The sequence below is a fragment of the Colias philodice genome, chromosome 5 (assembly GCF_061535455.1).
Source record: "Colias philodice isolate Cphi_HAF_F1 chromosome 5, ilColPhil1 Martin Lab GWU primary, whole genome shotgun sequence".
In the NCBI taxonomy this organism is placed as follows: domain Eukaryota; kingdom Metazoa; phylum Arthropoda; class Insecta; order Lepidoptera; family Pieridae; genus Colias; species Colias philodice.
Window position 1 is genome coordinate 10,618,809 of NC_143090.1, and position 19,692 is coordinate 10,638,500.

The 19,692-nt window shown below is 31.6% G+C and overlaps 1 protein-coding gene across 1 annotated transcript in view; it reads left to right on the top strand.

Annotated features, from left to right (window-relative positions):
- The first annotated feature begins 6,944 nt into the window (after nt 1–6,944).
- LOC149488631 (uncharacterized) overlaps nt 6,945–19,692 on the top strand; it is a 62,941-nt gene continuing 50,193 nt past the window's right edge. The window contains exon 1 of the mRNA XM_089695153.1: nt 6,945–7,503. Coding sequence (XP_089551279.1) covers nt 7,425–7,503 — 79 coding nt within the window. The 5' untranslated portion in view covers nt 6,945–7,424. The remainder of the gene's footprint in view (nt 7,504–19,692) is intronic.

Genomic DNA, 19,692 nt, shown 5'->3' on the forward strand with positions numbered 1-19,692 from the left:
ATACACAAAACAATGAGACCATTCTAGGAATCATCGTAAATGAGTGTTATTAATAAGTTTATATTATGTCTACTGTAACGACCCATCTTCCAACTGACTGCAGTTAAGACTGATTAAATTAAAGACCGTTTATTCAAAGGTGTATGCAGCTGGTTTGACCGTGTTAATTACTACACATGAGTCAAGTTTATATGACATCTTTATATTGAACTAGCTATCCGCCCACGGCTTCGTCCGCTTTGTCCTTTATATACCTTCATTATGAATCGCTCTATCTAGGTATTAAAAAAAAACCGCGTAGGGACATAGAGACATAGGGACAGAGAAAGCAACTTTGTTTTATACTGTCTAGTGAAGTTTCACTACTTTATAGAAATAAATAGATTCGATTCACTTTAAACACGACAGACAAGTAACACAAAAAGCAGCCAACTCAAAAATAAAGCGTTTAAATTATTCACGACACACAAATCCAAAATAAACAACTCATTTCACGCCAACTATTAACTACCGCAGATCATTAACATAGAAATTGATCAAAAAACCTATCATTCCCAATTAAAATAAAACATCGCAAAGCAACTATTAAGAAGTTTCATCTTGGAAGGGCGAAAGCGACAGTTAATTTCTTGTGACATAAATAAAATTGGAACGAGGGAGGAGGCGTAGAGAAAAAATAACAAACATATCTCTCAAAGTAAGAAAACAAACAGCGTATGTTAACATCTGTCGTGGCACGAGTTGGTACAGTCGCGGCCTAAAGTGTATTCAAATTATCGAGAATTGATTGAGGAGTGTTTTTCTTACATTGCTTGTACGTGTATTTATATTTACATGGCGGATTTTGTTTCATGTTTCTACTGATTTTTATGATCTCTGATTTGTTGGTTTTGTCGCGAATTGAAAAGGGGGATAGCTAAATGATAATGCTATTAAATAGAACATAACTTGTCCAGTAGTAATATATACATAAATTCTTTGGATAAATACATCAACTTTCAATATTGTTAAACACTATAATCATTAAAAAAATGCACTGTTCACGCTTCATACAAACACAAACTTACTACTGCTATATGCTATAGAGGATCCACTATTAGTCAAATTCTTCCTCAAAAAAAAATAAGTTTTAATAACCGTATTGAATCTTCTCAGCGATCATACAAACAATTCTAAAAAACCTATTAAAATAATTTTATCAATCATCATTAAAACAATGAATTCACTCGACATATTGTTTTAAAACCCTATTATTCCGATTGGTGTGTCAAAGTGTTTAGTTACTGAAGTGAGAAATTTCCAGACGAAGCGTCTATATAAATGTTTTGGACCTTTAATGGTGTGACACTAAATGACTGCCTTTAGATTAACGAGCATCTTACTTTGTTTCAATTGCTTTTGTTTTCTTGGCAAAGAGTTGACACTTGGAACTGAATATGAATTTATATAGGCTATATTCCGTGGTTTAAAATACCAATTTAATTATGTAGTACCATTGTTTTTATTGGCAACGATAATGGTCGATCGGAACGTAATTATCTATTCAATATTAAGAACTTCAAACATCAACAAATAGGTAATAGGTAAAAAAATTATGATTCAAATGAGTTGTAAAAAACAAACAATTCCTGCACGCGACTGTCCCGAATACTCGAAATTCTATACGCCAGTGTTGATTGCAGTTAATTATAAATTCGTCTCCCTCGCATTGTCTCCGACTATTTTGGTCGTTTCCTTTACACACCCAAATCCACCATAAGACATTGGTATTAAGGCTGGTTTTTAAATGCGTTGATTGAGGATTCAGTTCTTTTATTCACGACGAACCTAAATCAAATCGAAATCAGTGCTTGAAGGAACTCGCTTTGAAGGTATTACTTCCGCCAATAAAACGCTTTGCTTTGTCCGGTCCGTGTCGTTGAACTAAAATTTTGAACTTGGAAAGTGTTGTGTATTCATTTGTATTTATTTAGATTCACTAATTGGAATGAATTCACGGTGCAAACGAGACTGTAACGGAGTAACGACGTATGTGATGAAATAGTGAAACAACCTGTCTTTCTAACTTTATTAGGAAACTTGATATCTCTGGAATGTAAACATAATATTAAAGAGTGACTTTCAACACGTAAATTCAAACATTTGTTAATCATGTTACCTCTGAAACATTTTCTAGCCATATTATAAGTCATACCATGAATGGATTAGGAATCAAAAGTCCTATTTTTTCCCAGAAGAGTATTCGTGTCTCGAATTCTAAGCCGTTATAATTAGTATAACCCAAAGAAGTATGAAAATTATTTCCTCCAGGGCTTGCGTGATTAAAGCCCTGCGTGAAAACCTTCTCAGGTCAAATTTCAAATATTGTAAGTATACGAGCCGTGATTTATCGCCTTTCAGGAGGCACGAAATGAGAATTTCATTATAAAAATTGGCTTCAAAGGGCGGTATTTTGTATAGAACTGAGATAAGAATGATATAGATATTATATTGATTTTAATAAATCGAGTTATGACTGATTGGAAGGACCTTGACGAAGAGCTATAAAGAGTAATAAGAAGAAATAAGAGTTTTTAATACCGAAATGATTATCTTATGTGTATTAAAACGACTGGAGTGATAGAGAATCTGGCTGTGTAGAAACTAGGGCACTGTGTAGTCCATATTCAATTTTCTACGATCTACTATCGTGTATCGCGATTAAAAACAACTGGAAAGTCACACAAACAGGTGATAAAAATGTGTGCGAATTAACACTGAACGTAAGATATGACCCACTGGGATAAAAAAAAACATAGGTCACTGAAGACAGTGTAGTTTTCAACTTGAGGTATTTTCAAAATTGGTTATGAAGTGTTTGAGTTGTTTCCATAACAATAAAACCACATTATCAAGTCAAACTGACTCATTATCAAGGCTTTATATAGATTCTCTATTTCTCTATATTAGCTGTGCCCTGCGGTTTTACGAAAGAATTTTTCAAATATTAGGTACCTACCCATCATTTTTGAGATAAGTTCAATTAATATTTATATAATATTTGTATCGTTGAGTACATGTATAGGTTTTGCTCTGCGGTTTTACCCGCATTGCTCCGCTCATATTGCTCTTTGTGTGATGATATAGCCTTCCTCGATAAATGGGCTATCTAACACCGAAATAATTGTTCAAATTGGACCAGCTTTTCCTGATATAAACGCGCTTAAAAAAAATAAACAAACTCTTCAGCTTTATAATATTATAGTATAGATTAGTTAATTATATTGTGTTATTTCTTGGTGTTAAGAAGCCAATGTGTCTGGTCAGTAATCCAGCACTTGTATGGTTTTCAACGCTTCCTTAATTGGCGGTTTTAGAACTATTTTTGTCAATTTAATTAGTTTTCTGTCATCAGTTAACGCTGGGAGACTATTTTTATAATCTTATTATAGTTCAAGGGAAATGACTGTAAATTTTCTTTAAAATTGGTATATTTTTAACTATTGTGTAATGGGTAGACTAACTTTCCACCCGCGGCTTCACCCGTTTTATCTAAAACTTTTATAACAAATTACTTAGGTACATACTTAAATCTTCCACGTGAAATAGTCTACATATTTAAAAAAATACCGCACGAAAATGTCTCTAAAAAGATACCTACATTAGGACAGACAGACAACGAGAAGCGACTTTTTTATACCATGTAGAGATAGCGATATTAAATTAATGTGGACGAAGCTGCTGGCTTCAGCTAGTCACAATCTAAATTCTTAGATCTTCAACTTGTTTGCTTCTAAAGCTTTCCAAATTTTACATCACGGCCTTGTTATTCCAAAGGCCGTTAAAGTATTCTAAAGTGTAATAAATTAAACATAACAGGGTAATATAAATCAATTTTGGTGTGTTTGTTTTATTGTATGGATATGGATGTAAACTAGGTCGTAAATAGTTATTTTATATAATAATATATTAAAACGATTTTAATAAAGAGTATTTTTCATAATTTTCGTAATTCTGTGTACACTTTTAAAGCGATTATCACCTAAAATTGTTACAATATTATATGCTAAATTTCCAATATGAAATAAGAAAATAAAATTATTTATCAAAATATAATTATTTAAATTCTCTAATTTCTGGGATATAATAATATATTAATTACATTACAGGGTATCGTTTACTATGCAAAAACATATTAGGTGATTTATTAACAGTCATCAATCAACATCAAGTTCTTTAAATAACAATATAATATATTGCCCAAAACTATTTAACTAAAACTAAACTTCTAACTTAAAACTACTTGCACAAAACCGAAAAACGACACCACAACTTAGACTAACACATTTTTCATATAGTCTAGGAGGCAAATGAAAATCCATACTAATATTATAAATGCGAAAGTAACTCTGTCTGTCTGTCTGTTACTCAATCACGCCTAAACTACTGAACCAATTTTCATGAAATTTGGTATGGAGATATTTTGATACCCGAGAAAGGACATAGGCTACTTTTTATCCCGAGAAAATGACGCAATCCCGGGAACTATGCGGGTTTTTCTTTGACTGCGCGGGCGAAGCCGCGGGCGGAAACCTAGTATGTAATAAAAGTTAAATAAAGAGCGATTGTTGTCAATCGATACGCTTACAAAGACGGACCTAATTCTTGCTGATATTAGGAAAAATAAATCATCCTTTGTTCGCAACGGAGGCGACAAAAATTATTTCAATGGGAAGAAAAATGAACTTGCCTAATGAGCGTCCGTTATACTTATATAAAATATGTACAAGCTTTTAATATTTGGCCACATCATTGTAAATTGTAATATATTTTTAAACTAGAAGAAGGACTAGTGGTAGGATATTGATAGTAATAATTTCCGTGAATTCACTTCAGTTTATAGCGTAGTAATCCAAATGCAAACATAATCCGGATACAAATTATATATCTGCCTACATGTAATTATATGGAATCAAAGAATATTTCTCAGCAATTGATTTTTCAGCGACACTCAATCTATGATATCTATCTCCGGGTCAGAATTAATTAAATCAATTCAACCATTTTCTCACGTAAAGGTAAAGGGCAGATCATAATTATTGAACCTAAGTTTTAAATAGTTTCAAACTTATAAATTTATCCAAAATCACTGTTTAGCTAATCTGTTAGTTAAATCCTGTCAAATGGTACACCATCAGTTAGGTAGTCAAACTGGCCCTTATGGATTCGGTATTTCCTACATTCATTTCATTTCCTACAACAGTTTAATCAATTAGTTCTTCAGTCTTAAACTTGGGTTGTTAATAACGCTCTAAGCATAATCTACATACAATGAAGTACATAAACCTTACAAAGCAATGCTATCCTAGGCAGTAGTCTGTTACATGAGTACACAATTGTATATGTGGCCTAACCAAAGGATCTATAGACCTACTGTATCCTCTCAAAGGCACAAGAAATATTAGGTATATAGATGTGATAGAAAGGCATACTAAACGAATTATTTGTCTCTTGAAGAAAGTAAATCTTCTATATTATTGTACTTATTTCATTCTTGACTCTTGAGGTCTAGAGGTCGATCACCGTCGAGAGGCATGTCTTCTTTGCGTCAGGTGGGTTAGTGCTCAAACATCTGCTTATAATAAAATAAATAAATTTTAATCATTTTTATCATCATAATTTAATATTATAAATGCGAAAGTTTGTGAGTTTGTATGTTTGTTATTCCATTTCTAGTATTCACGCAAATACTACTGAACCGATTACAATGGAATTTGGCACATACAAATATTGGATTAACACATTGGATAGGCTTTATCCCGGAAAACGCGGGCGAAAAGCTATTTTGTAACAACAAAAAAAATTAAGTTACAATACTCAATAAATAGTAATAAAATACTCATGCTAAGACACTGTACAAAAAGCAATCAGTTTATATACCCAAAGTCAAATATAATTATATGGAATTCACAATTGATATTTTAACTTCACTATGCTTCTTTATCCAGACGATTTTAACTTGATTAGTTCCAGGTAATGTCCGATAACTCGCAAATAATAAAGAAAATACACTTTCCTTTGATCGTACCTCTTAAAATGACGAAAGGCAACGTTTAATTTTCGATTGTTTTATTTCATTAAAAACTCTTAATAAAATAAGTAAATACACAACTCTATTTTGTATTAGTCTCTTTCACAAGTTTTCTGTATATAAACAAACCTATTAAAATTATGTTTGAACAAACATTAGGTACTTCAAGTCTCAAAAAGCGGTTTGCGAAAATTAATATTTACTTATCAATTTTATTAAATACTGCTAATATTGTAAAAACTAGTAGCGCAACTTGACTTCGACTGGGTTACAAAATATCAATGTTTTTAAAACTTCTTTAATACAAACCATACGAATTATCAACTAAAAATGCATAATCATTTTATTCCAGTGGTTTCATTATCATTTTAGTCCATAATCAAAGATGTAGAGCAACCTCTTGTTTTTATATCTTTACTATCCTGATCTTTTGAAAGCTAAGGATGTAATTACTAATGTTTAAATAAGCCAATATTTTCTTATTTATCAATGCCTCGACCCTAATATTGTAAGGGTATTCTTTACTACAGCTTTATTAGAGTTAATAGAGTCATACATTTTTATCAGACGGACGAAATTTCTTCTTTTTATATACAGAATTGCATTAGAGACTCGTAGATACATCGAAAAATAAAAGAGAATCAACTAGTCATGTACGAATGCATGCTGACCAAAGTATATCTTGCTTAATATACATTTTAATTGCTTCTTCACAAGATTTTCACAGTACGTTTTAACGGACCACAGTTGAATGCGAAAATTCCTTCCATCCCTTTTCAACGGTTTGAAAATTATCAGCCATCTCTATCCCACATCCCAGACTGCTGGCATAGGACTGATCCCTTATGTAAGTCAGTACTCAGTACGATGGAACCGTCCCGTCCGAGAGGACGTGTAGCGCCTAACGAGACAAATCGTTCTACGTACGATCCGCGTATAACAAACGTTATTCCTGCAAGATTGTAGCCGTAAAGGATGAAAGTGCAAAGTGTACCGATCGCAAAATTAACAGAAATGAAGTGCAACACTCAAACTTTAAAAGGAAAGGATTAAGTGAATTAATTGCTCGAAACAAAATATATTTTAAGTTAGTTCTGGCGCTATGAGGGTAATCCCCACACGCGGTTACGATAAACTAGTCCCGATTAACGTAATGCCAGTTTAAAAATATCCCATTTATGTCATGTCATTTTTAAATTCGTTTCTCGTATTTAATTCTGACAGTTTATGTGACAGTCGGAATAAGTTGTGACATGGTTTTTGTCGGACTAATTATGGAATTAGAAGTGTTACGATGAAAAGAAAACGGGTGTGAAATTAAATATAATATAGTGTTGTTAATTAGTAGATATTAATGATGGCTGATCTGAAGAAAATTAAGTGGCATACGTATTTTTTAAATGCGGTTATGCTTTTCGTCACTATGATTTATGGTAAGTGTAGATAATATTCTTTTGAGATTGTTTTTCTTGGGTATGGGTTGATTATAAATAGTTTTTCTACCCAAGAAAGATCATGGTGTTTTATGATATTCCCTAAGTAGATAATATAATTATTTGTGCTTTATAGGGTGAGTCAAATATATTGAAAATAATATGGGAATGAATTCTTACATAAAACTATTTAGGTTTTATTCAATAAAATACGTGTTATATTTATGTAGGTATGTTTTCATATACTAGAATTTAACCACAATATTTTTGTTTATTTATTTTTAACAGGTTTACTTAGGGCTTTAGGTTTACTAACGATGGATTTTTATAAAAAAATATGTAGGTACTACCAATTCACTAATTGGCTTTTATACCGGCTGAGGTTCTTTTTGTATATTCGTCTAAAATTTTCTGGGTTTCAGATATTTTCCGATATAAATTCTTAACCTAGAGTTTTGTAGAGTCAAGACCTGACTAAATAAATTGAAGTAATTTCATAATATGTAAAATGTCTAAATTATTAAATATAATTGATTAACTATAATTTTAATTAGTGACCACTGACCACTTTGTGAGTTAAGTTTACGAGATGAATAATGAAGAAAATTTAAGTAGTTAATCATAATTTATCAAAGGATAGAAAATAATTAATTTCAAAAGATACTTATTATAGTCTACTACCCTCAAATAATAAACTAAGTATACAAAATAATTATTAAATGGAATTGCAAATAAAACTTGAAATACCTACCTAGAGTCGTAGATTAGTAGCGGCACAGACTTTTTTCGGTTTTATTTACAGTATTACATAACCATTTTGAATGGTCATGTTTTCTGACACTGAAACATGATCTATAGACAATTCGACGGTAGATCACTCTACTGTCAGCGTATCTACCTCTCGATATCCATATCGACCTCTTATCACTAATAGTATAAAACAAAGTTGCTTTCTCTGTAACTATGTCCCTATACGTATGCTTATTTATAACTACGCAACGGATTTTGATGAGGTTTTTTTCAATAGATAGAGTGATTCAAGAGGAAGATTTTTAGAATTTATTACGTTTTAGACAAAGCGGGCGAAGCCGCAGGCGGAAAGCTAGTAAGTTATAAGTTATGACGTATAGTATAAATAAATAATTTCAAACTAATTACAGAATTAAAAGCAATTCACTTAGGTATTTTATGCGTTAAAAATTACTACACTTTCACCACGGTTTAATTCCCACTTTAATTTCAAAAATTATCTCGCAAATTCCGCGCAGTGAAAAACTATGCCAAAATATTTTAAATTTGGCTTACAGACGAGCGTTTCGTGAAATTTTAATTCCCAAAATGAGCAATGCTTTAATTATTATATTATGCTATAAGTTCTAACCTACTAATTTCAACGTTTGGACATTTGAAAATAATAATCTTTGACGTGTGTTTCCGTAAATCCATGTGACTGTTCATTTGATTGCATGGTAAAGCCTGCTTATAAAAAAGAGTAGGTAGTTAATTTACCAGATTTCGTGTAGATGTGTGAGTAACTTTAATACCATAATTTTATTTTATTTATTTCTTGTTCTGAGTAAATAGTATCGTGTCGGAAATTCGAACTTCTAATAAATGAATACCGTATTCAGTCCAACTTCGTTGTTCAATATTATGTTCTTATTAAAAAAAAATGTATGCGTGTAACTACTAGTGTACACACGTAAGAAGTGAAACTTCTTTATGACCTTATTTTTCAGAAAATTATTTACTATATGCAACTTTACAGAAATACGTCAATCACGCGTGTAAGAGATAAAAACAAGATGGCGCGTAACGAAAAAATGTTACACTAATTTTTTTTCCAACCCCGATAAAGAAGTTTCACTTCAAAAATCAACACACATATTTCGCTTAAACATTTTCCATACAAAAATACACACACTCTGCATATTTACATTTCTTATATGTTTCATACTTTTAAAATAGATGCAATTTCTCGAAGCGGCTCTTGCAAAACGTGTTCTTTTATAATGATTCGCGAGCTTTTATGCTAGTTCTGAACTGAATTGTATCAAAGTGGATATTTTGTTGAAGTAGATACTATTTGGAAGACATTTACTATTATGGTTTACTCCGCTCCTGTTGGTCTTAGCGTGATTATATATTATATAGCCTATAGCCTTCCTCGATAAATGGGCTATCAAACCCCGAAATATTTTTTAAATCGTAACAGTAGTTCCTGAGATTAGCGTGTTCAACAAACAAACATACTCTTCAGCTTTACAATATTAGTATACCTATAGATAGTAGGTATGGATGTTCTTCCCTTGGATTTGCTCTTCACGAGCTTACTAGAGTGTTTATTTTTTTGTAATAAAAACATCCTCTAGTTTTCGAATTAGAAGATTTATAAAAGATAAATAAGATTAATAACATTAACCTTTCACTTAAACTCATATTTAGTATAAAAATCACGTAACTTCTACTAAGTTCTAGAAATCTACAAGCAGTGACAGTCAAAATGCGTTGAATAAATTAGGATGTCACGCTTTAGTGATATTTTACAAATATAAATGACGGCAGAAAAAATATGGAAGCAATTTTTCTGCAACTTTGCTAAAGTTGATGCTACTTTAGATAAAATATTAGGGTCTTTCTAGTTTCATAGTTTGCAAAATAAGGGTCATTTGCTTGTCTTATACCTTTTTTTGTGTATCATATCCATACTAATAGGTATAATACAAATGTTTTGCCGTCTAGAAATGCTGTATTCATTCTTATTTTTTGTTAAATTAGATTTTGAGTTTATTATAAAAATATACATTTATCTGGGTTATATTTCAATTACTGAAATGATCTGTAAGGTTTCGTTAAGTTACCAATAGAAATATGAAGTTTTATCTGCTCTATATTTTTTTTAATATTTTATATACCTATCTATTTACTTCTTTTTCTTTAAAAGTAATTTGCTTTTATGCCCTAATCTATAATCTATAACCTACGCTGTTGTAAGACTTGATTTCAAAGGTGTAAAAACTGATAACTAAACACAATACTTTTAAAATATTAAGGACCTGGATTTTTTGCTACAGATAACTATGACAACCCAAAATATATTATATAATTCAAATAGAAAATAAATTCTAAAATATTCCCGCATAAATCATTATAATTCGAAACATAATATTCAAATATAAGAAAATACTAAAACAGACTTTTAATAAATCAAAAACTTTTAATGGAAACACCAATTTCGTTGATTCGCTTCATTTATCTGAAAGGTCATTGGAAATATTTCGTTTGAATTCAATTTTTTATTGATATTTCTGAAGTTTTGATTTTTCTTTGCGTATTTCATTAAAAGCTAGCTAGCTATAGGATGAAGTCAGATTTTCCGAATCGAACGTTTTTCTTGTAAAGAGGTATTTTAATTTTTCAATCCTTTTAGCACTGTAAAAAACATTGTTTGAACTAATCCTTATTTTTCTGTTAGGTGAATTTTCTTAAAGCTTCATCTGATGTTATAATTTTCAAATCGGTTAAGCTGTTTTTGACTGTATATAATATCTACAAACAAACAAAAAAAAACAAAACTTTATAATGTAGAAGCGTAGGTACATATTAAATGTTTTCAATAATGTTCTAGCGTTCTTCTTATGGCTTCCCTCAAAGGTTTTGCATTTTTAAAGCGAAAATAAAATAAACATTCATACAATTTTATTCCATCCCGAGAGAGCGTACATTGGCTTTCTAGACACCTTTGGGTCTTGACCTAAGACGCCACTTAAGTTTGAGAGCTTGGTAAATCCCTTACGAACCGCTATTTCTAACGATTCTTATAAATAAAACAAGCAGGGTTTAATACAAGATAAGTAAAATAAAAATAAACGAACCGAATTACAGAATCTAAATATATAGGTACCTATAAGTTATTTATCAACGCATAGTCGAAACCACTGGACGGACACGGGCTGAAATTTGGCCTGCAGGTAGATGTTACAACAAAAGCATCCGCTAAGAAAGTATTTTGGTTAAATCTACCGCCAAGGGGATAAAATAAGAGATGAAAGTTTGTACCATGAAAATTTATCTTTTCCACGCGGGTGAAGCTGCGGGCAACAGCTAGTTTGAAAATAAACCCCATATTTTTATTACTGTTCCAATAAAATTTTGCGAACTATTTGTTGAAATACCCTCATGTTAAAAATATCGAAATTATTGAGTTATTTATGTAGTTAAGTTTGAACTGGATATTGATTTAATTTGTTTCACTTGGGAATGTTTTATTAATAGCAAGTATTGAACATATCAGTAAAAACTATTTCGTTTCGATACCTATACCTACGACTGCAATACGACTTTTTATTACAAGTAGGTACAGAAAATCAATACATGCCATAAAGTTCACTTATATTATATTATTATTACTGTGAAGAAATGTTATATGAATTTGTTTTTTGTTTCGGTATTAAATAAAATTCAGATAGTAAATTAAATTTAAATTTAATATTGAATTATTATAGTCCGAAAGCCAAGTGCCACCAGTTAACTTAATTCCTGTGTTTGATTTTTATTCATAACTAGCTGTGTTCCGCGGTTTCACCCGCACTCCGCTCCTGTTGGTCTTAGTTTGATGGGCTGCCTTCCCCGATAAATGGGCTATCTTACACTGAAAGAATTTTTCAAATCGTACCCTGAGATTAGCGTGTTCAAACAAACAAACATACAAACTCTTCAGCTTTATAATATTAAGTATAGATATACTATAATCATATTGACTTTTAGACAATAAGTAAGTCTTTTGGCACTGGACTCTCACTCAAATTAAATGATCCTCTATCCATTATTCTCGTCACTAAGTCGGCTACTGAGCTCCTATTCATATAATTCGTAAATTCAATTATAACGCCTTGTTAACACGTATGTAATAAAAAACATCAACATAAACACAAAAGCGGATTTTAAAAGATTTCAATATAACAATAACATTCAAACACAATACTATTTTTACAAGATAATACAAATTGAAACCAATATTTTTACGTTAAAATTAAATATACAAGAGCTCAAAAATTTAACTCTGATGAATATATTCTCTATATTGTAAACATTTCCAACGCAGAATATGTTCAAATAATATCACAGTTACTGAACGAAAATAAATACAATTGGTATACGCAAAAACAAAGAAATTACGAGCACAATGAAGCACCTCCTTGATATTCGATATATCTTTACCCTCATCATAATACACTGAGTAAGCTCTGGCATTTCACGAGTTCGTAATTGGATAGTACAGATAAAATTTTAACGAAATCTACAAAACATGACAATCCGTTCCATATGTTGATAAGGAGAAGATGGTTACCTGACGTCTTAAAGCAGTATTAATCCCAGTGTGGAATAGTGACAGGGCTATAGGTCGTCGTATATAATATTACTAGTGGTCCGCCCCGGCTTCGCCCGTAGTACCTACATGTTTAAACTATCCTATCTCTCAAGTTGGATCGAACTGCACATTGTGTGCGAATTTTATTATAATCGGTTATGTGGTTTAGGAGTCCATTGAGGACAAACATTGTGACACGAGATTTATATATGTATTAAGATATGTCGTCTAGCACCATCACCTTCCCAAACTTATAGTAAAAGTTATGCTCTGTGACATCATGGTAACCCTCTTGAACTAAAACGATCGCAGAACTATGCTAATTCAATTTCTAACAATCTGGATATGTAAAAATGTAAATAGACCTTTCTTGATCAGCAAATAATTCTAGCCTAGGTTAGATCCTGTTATCATTAATTCTTATATAGTGACACAGACAAAACACAGCTTTGACAAATACTACCTTATAGACGAAGCTTGTAAAATGCAGCTGGTTTTAAGCGATTTTTATTGATTTTTTGATCAATCCTGACTGTGTAAGCATTTTTCATGAGGTTTTTTTATTACTTTTTTGTTAAACAGATGCATTGTGCTTACTGCTTTCAATCTATACCGATATCTATACTAATATTATAATGTGGAAAGGTTTGTATGTATGTATGGTTTTTACGCATAAACTACTGGACCGATTTTGATGAAATTTGGCACAGATAATCTTTAGACCCTGAGAAAGAACATAGGCTACCTTTTATTGCGAAATATGTACCACGGGCGAAGCCGGAGCGGACCGCTCGTAAAATATACGTTTGGAGTTCACTTCACAAAATGACATTTGTTATGTAATGCCACTTTACTAGGAATTAATTGATATTAGCTGTCAACGAACACTTGAATTAACTAAGTTCTTCATTTTCTAAAGTCTTAATGAGAAAAGAGACAAAGTGCATTTAGGAAATTCATCCGGTTCCTGACGCTTTTGAGTCTGGAAACGATTTGAACTTTCTTAATTGTCGAGAAGATCTTTAGCTGAATTTCGGAATAGGAGTTCTCGCGACTGCAAGAATGCGAACAATGTATCCCTGTAGGTAATATGATTTTGTTAGAGAAGTATTTCGTCCTTTGACGTGCATGTTTCTGAACTTAATGTTTAAGATATCATCATCACTACGTATAGTATAAAAACAAAGTCGCTTTCTCTGTCCCTATCTACGTTTCAAGCTACGGAACGGATTATCATGCGGTTCTTTATAATAAATAGAGTAATTCAGGAGGACGGTTTTAGTATATAATATTTTTTAGGTTTTAGACAAAGCGGGCGAAGTCGCGGGTGGAAAGCTAGTTAACTATGACTCTGATTTTAATGTCAATTGACGTGTGAGTACTAGAAGGTATCTTATGCTTGAGAGATAATCTAAATCTGCGGTTCTCTAGAAGGTCAGACGACCTTTGTCAGACCGTTCTGTCAGGTTTTCTTTCACGTGTGATTGATGTGATGAACAACTAAAAAATACAGTTGTATAAATAGAAACTGTTATTTTTATGTCTACGTGACTTTTCAGTTTTCATATTTAAGTTTACTGTAAAATATTATGCGCAATCATGTATCAGTATTTCACCAATCGGGTATTATACCTGTACAAATGTTTATCCTGGTTCAGGAATAAGACCTAACTATATACCTATACCTAAAAAAAACCTTACTATATTATACATAATATATGATGATAATGATGACCTAGATGATAATCTTAATAAGTATCAACCTACGTATTGTTTTTGACTTTGCAATTGTGTCCAAATAACTATTAGACTACAGGCCGGTATATAAAAAATATGGGTCATTTGAACCACCAGGTATATTGTAGTTGAGCCTTTAAATATCATTAATCAATTTATCCATTTTTTACTCCCAGATATTATATCAATACCAAATAATCTATATTACACGTATATTCAGTTCGAACTTGCGCTATCAACTTGGAAGTATTAGCAAGAGACAAAATACTTGGAGGAAATTCCGTCCCTGCATTGAGACTTCACGGAACCGTTAAGTTTCCTAATTGCTCGCAGATTAGGTCTTTAGAAATTGCAGGGGATTTCTAGTGTTTGTTGATGAGAAAAAACTTTATTCTGTAGTGGAACTTTGCATTTAAATGAGTTAATTTATTTTGCAAATTATTATGGGATCAACTTTTATGAACTCTGTTTTATTATCTTAATCTCTAGGAATTAAAGATTTTAACGGATTTTAAACGCGATTGTATCCCTACTATAATATTAAAAATGCGAAAGTAACTCTGTCTGTCTGTTACGCTTTGAGCTTTCCCGCTTAAACCTCTCAACCGATTTTGATGAAATTTGGCTCTGACAATCTTTAGACCCTGAGAAAGAACATAGGCTACCTTTTATCAAAACACTACGCGGGCGAAGCCGCGGGTGGAAGTTCTTTATATTACGTTCGCTGAAAAGTGTGCGAAACGTTGGGATAATAATTAAATAAATCGCGTTTACAATCCGTTAAAATCTTTAATGTCTAAACGTATAATACCCGCTTAAAATCAAACACTAGAAAATACTATTGATAATCTCTCTCAAAATAAAATGCGTCTTGTAGACCGAAATATAATTTTCTTCGTACTTTTTATCGATTTAAAAAATTATGGATTATCTCTAAAATTACTATTTAGTTGTAGTTGTAAATATTCAGGGTAGTATTATAATTAATTTAACCTTCAGAACAAAATTGAATATTATTTGCGGACAAACCCCGTTTCTCAGAAACAATCATCTGATCTTGACCGGTTCAATATCGTTTCATGGAAATTGGTTAGATAATATTATAACGTAGGTTTTAGTTCAACTTTAGTGGCAGTGAATTTCTTGATTAAAACAGAAAAGTACATCTTAAATCTAAACTAAACCTTAGTTAGACTGAGGATTACATTTATTAGACTTTTAAGAAAAAAAGAGTAGGTGCAACTTATTTGGCGGTCCTATCACTTATAAGTGATCTCTTCCAGGTAACCATAGTAAAAGCTACCAGGCAAATCTACTTGCCTCTAAGTCAAAAATAAATGAAAGTATGTATATATATTTCACTGCTTATATTTACGTAACTATTTACTAATCTATGGTACTTCCTCTGCGCACTTTTCCTGGTGACATAATTCTCAGTTTTAAGTCCAATTTTGCATTATATTATGCAACTTTAGAAGCGTTTCAAATTCCCTGCCATAAAAGAATATCTACTATCTGCTCTTCAAGTAGCCAAATAAACATTCTTACATCTATAAGTACTCAAACCATTAGTATTAACCCTTTCGTATTGTATTCCACTTCCTCGTGCAATCCGGGTCGATTATGTTTATCTTAATCATCTTTTTGATCTCCAACTAGTATTGCTTCATGGACCATTAGCTGTTTATTTTTTGCTACTTGTGTTATATGTTATGTCTGATGATGGATGGATTTAATTTACTTTATAGACTGGTTTAAAAAAAGGGTAAATTGAAGAGGCATACTGTCATGTAGAACAACAAAGTGCGAATTTAATTTGCAGTTCATAAAAATGGTTAAATAGAGGAATTCTATGCTCTGCCTTTTTTCAATTCAGCAACGTATAAACAAGTTCTGAAAGCCAATAATATACCTACTATTTACATTTTAATATTTATTCATCTACAAATCACCCTAGCCTAACCATGGTATACTAGTATTCCATATCCGAACCATTCAATTAAAAAATAAATATTGCATTCAAGATGTGCTATAAAATTTACTACAGAAGATTTCAAATCATCACCTCCACCACAACTAAATATAGTAATATTTACAATATTCCAGTATATTGCAGCGAACCGCGAACGTACTACATAAACATTCTTCTAGATTGTTCGATAAATCTCTCTGATGTATGGTCGTGCGTATATTGTACCTTATATCAAAGACGTCTATCGGTTTACTTGCGAAACTGTTTAGTCTATGTTTCAAATCATTTATCGTAGTTCATTTCAAAGGAACTATTTATACGTTGGAACATAATTAAATTCAAAGATTAGCACATAGTATTTCTTTATTTGAGTTATGAAATTACTAGATTTCCGCCCGGCGGCTTCGCCCGCGTTTTCAAAGGAAAACCCGCATAGTTCCTGTTCCCGTGGGATTTCCGGGATAAAATCTATCCTATGTGTTAATCCAAGTTACCCTCTATATGTGTGCTAAATTTCATTGTAATCGATTCAGAAGTTTTTACGTGAAAGAGTAACAAACATCCATACATCCATACATCCATACAAACTTTCGCCTTTATAATAGTATTAAGATTAAGATAAGATTTGGAAGCTATACAATTTCAGTAGTAATTTTGACGGCCTCTTTGTACATCTTGTGTGAAGATTCGAGGGAATAAAATTTCTGGCAGGTCACAGAAGGCTGATCACATTTCTTCCGTAAGAAAATCGGTCAGTGAAACAGATGTATAAATAATGCATTTGACACGAGACTTCACTTTTTTTGATATGGACTGTTTTTTTTTGTATTTTTAGACTTCAACTATAGCATTTTGTTTTTTAACAAAACAGTCACGATTCTGTAGTTATGTAACATCTGTCGCGAAACTTCTTCAATATTTTGATGTTCGTCTACAGATTGAATAACTTTTGCAATGCAAGCATTTGGATGCTTGATTGTATTGATTATTTTGAGAATTTCTTATTGAAAAGATGAAAATTTAAGAAGACTGTAAACAATCTTACCTTTTTCTTGCCTTATTAATTATAGTCTCAAATATCAATGCTATTTACACTATTTGCTGTAGGGTCATTTATAGAATTGACTCATTATGTATGTATAGTATTTTCATAACCAAAATTAAAAAAATCATTACCAGCATGTTTATCGGTTTTAAAAGAGTTAGGTGTACCTACTAATTCTATGTTTAATTTCCCTCTAAAGAGCGTTGTAATAAGATGTTCAAAAATATTATGAAGCATTATTCTTTCATAAAAATACTCAACCGGATTGTTCCATTCCATTTTATTTCATGAGTACATGAAAAAAATATATTGCATTAAACTAACGATGTTCTCAAGTTAGTTATTTAAGTCGGACGCGAGAATTTCGGTATTTCACCGAGTTGTAAACTTTCAACTCATTACGAGTTCTCTCAATGACATGTAGAAGTTGCTAATTGACACCGAAATGAGTTAATTTTCCGCTATTATAATTGAAGTGAAACTTCTTTATCGGGGTTGGAAAAAAATTTAGTGTAACATTTTTTCGTTATGCGTGACATTTTTCCGTTACGCGCCATCTTTTTCTTATCCCTACCACGCGTGATTCGTCGGTTTTTTGTGTAAAATTGTTTGAAAAATAAGGTCATAAAGAAGTTTCACTTCTTACGTGTGTGCACTAGTAAATGCACACATTTTTTACTTTTTAATATTTGTTTATTGCTCAATATTAATTATTAAGCAACTATAAATTAAGGTTTTTCTAAAAACTGAACAGATTAAGGTTTTAGGACTAAATTAAGGTTTTTTCTATAACTATAAACTAAATAATACACACACCTCATTAACACAGTTTTTGTTGTTTTTGTACCGAAAATACCATAGATACTAAACTAGTAGCAAAGTAGTAGTAGTACCTAGTATGTAGTCATTAACTATAGGTAGGTAAGTACTTGATAAATTTGGGTTAATCAAAATATTTTTATTGGTTTATGATACCATTTTGCGCTATGTAAGAGGAATTTCCAATTTGTCTAGTCTCCCCTCTTACATTTCCATAGCAAAGACACGAAGCGCTATAAAACCAATGACTCATCTTTAAACATAATATTTTTAACCGACTACCACAAAAACAAAAGGGAGGTGGCTCTATGTTAGTCTGTATGTATTTTTCGTATGTGCAATGGTATTTTTGCAATAGTGATTCGATTTTATTTCTTTTTAAAGCTTGAAAGGGTGCACTTTCAATAATGTAAATTTATGTTTCGCTTTTGAGTTCCTTTACTTTTGCAGACGGTTGATTTATTTTTAATTATTTTTCCTCCTTTTCAAATTAAATATGCAAAGTCATTATTATGAATTCATTTCACTTAAGACCGATAGCACTAACTGCTCTGAACAGGACAGGCGTTGTCTCACTGACCTGGACGTCCGACCTCAGTACCCTCATTTTGTTAATGTACCTATTTGGATTTAACTGTAATAATTTACTCTTATAATAAAAACTCAATTAACTATTAACAACAAATATATTTTCTTGTAATAAAGAACATAAAGTTTAATAAAAATCAAATTTATAATGTCTACATAATAACTACGAGTACGCATAATGAAAGCATAAACGAACGTCCTATCTACAGTTTTTGTTCACCTGATAACAGCGAATTCCTCATAAAGTTACAATTATTATTCTTATAACCATCTTCCCTCAAGAAGCACACCCTTAAAAATTAAACATTACATTGTGAATTCCATTCAAAAGCCTTGTAAAATTGTAAAATCTTGCATATTTCCTCGGAAAATGTCGTGGACGTGTCAGTTCTAATGAACTTCAAAAAATTTGGTAATTAAGCTGTGACTTAATTTGGCTCCTCATTACTGATTCACTTCTGTTGGAAAAGCGTTTAGCGACTTTGATTTTTTACTTTTATCTAATGGTGTTTTAATACGAAAGAAATATACAGGTATGTAAATGATTTCAAATTATTTAACGATTTACCTGAGCCTTTGTTTTAATTGACCGCCTCCTCGGTACAGTGGTTGACGCGTGAGTGTAGAACCGAGGGGTCCTGGGTTCGATTCCCGGTG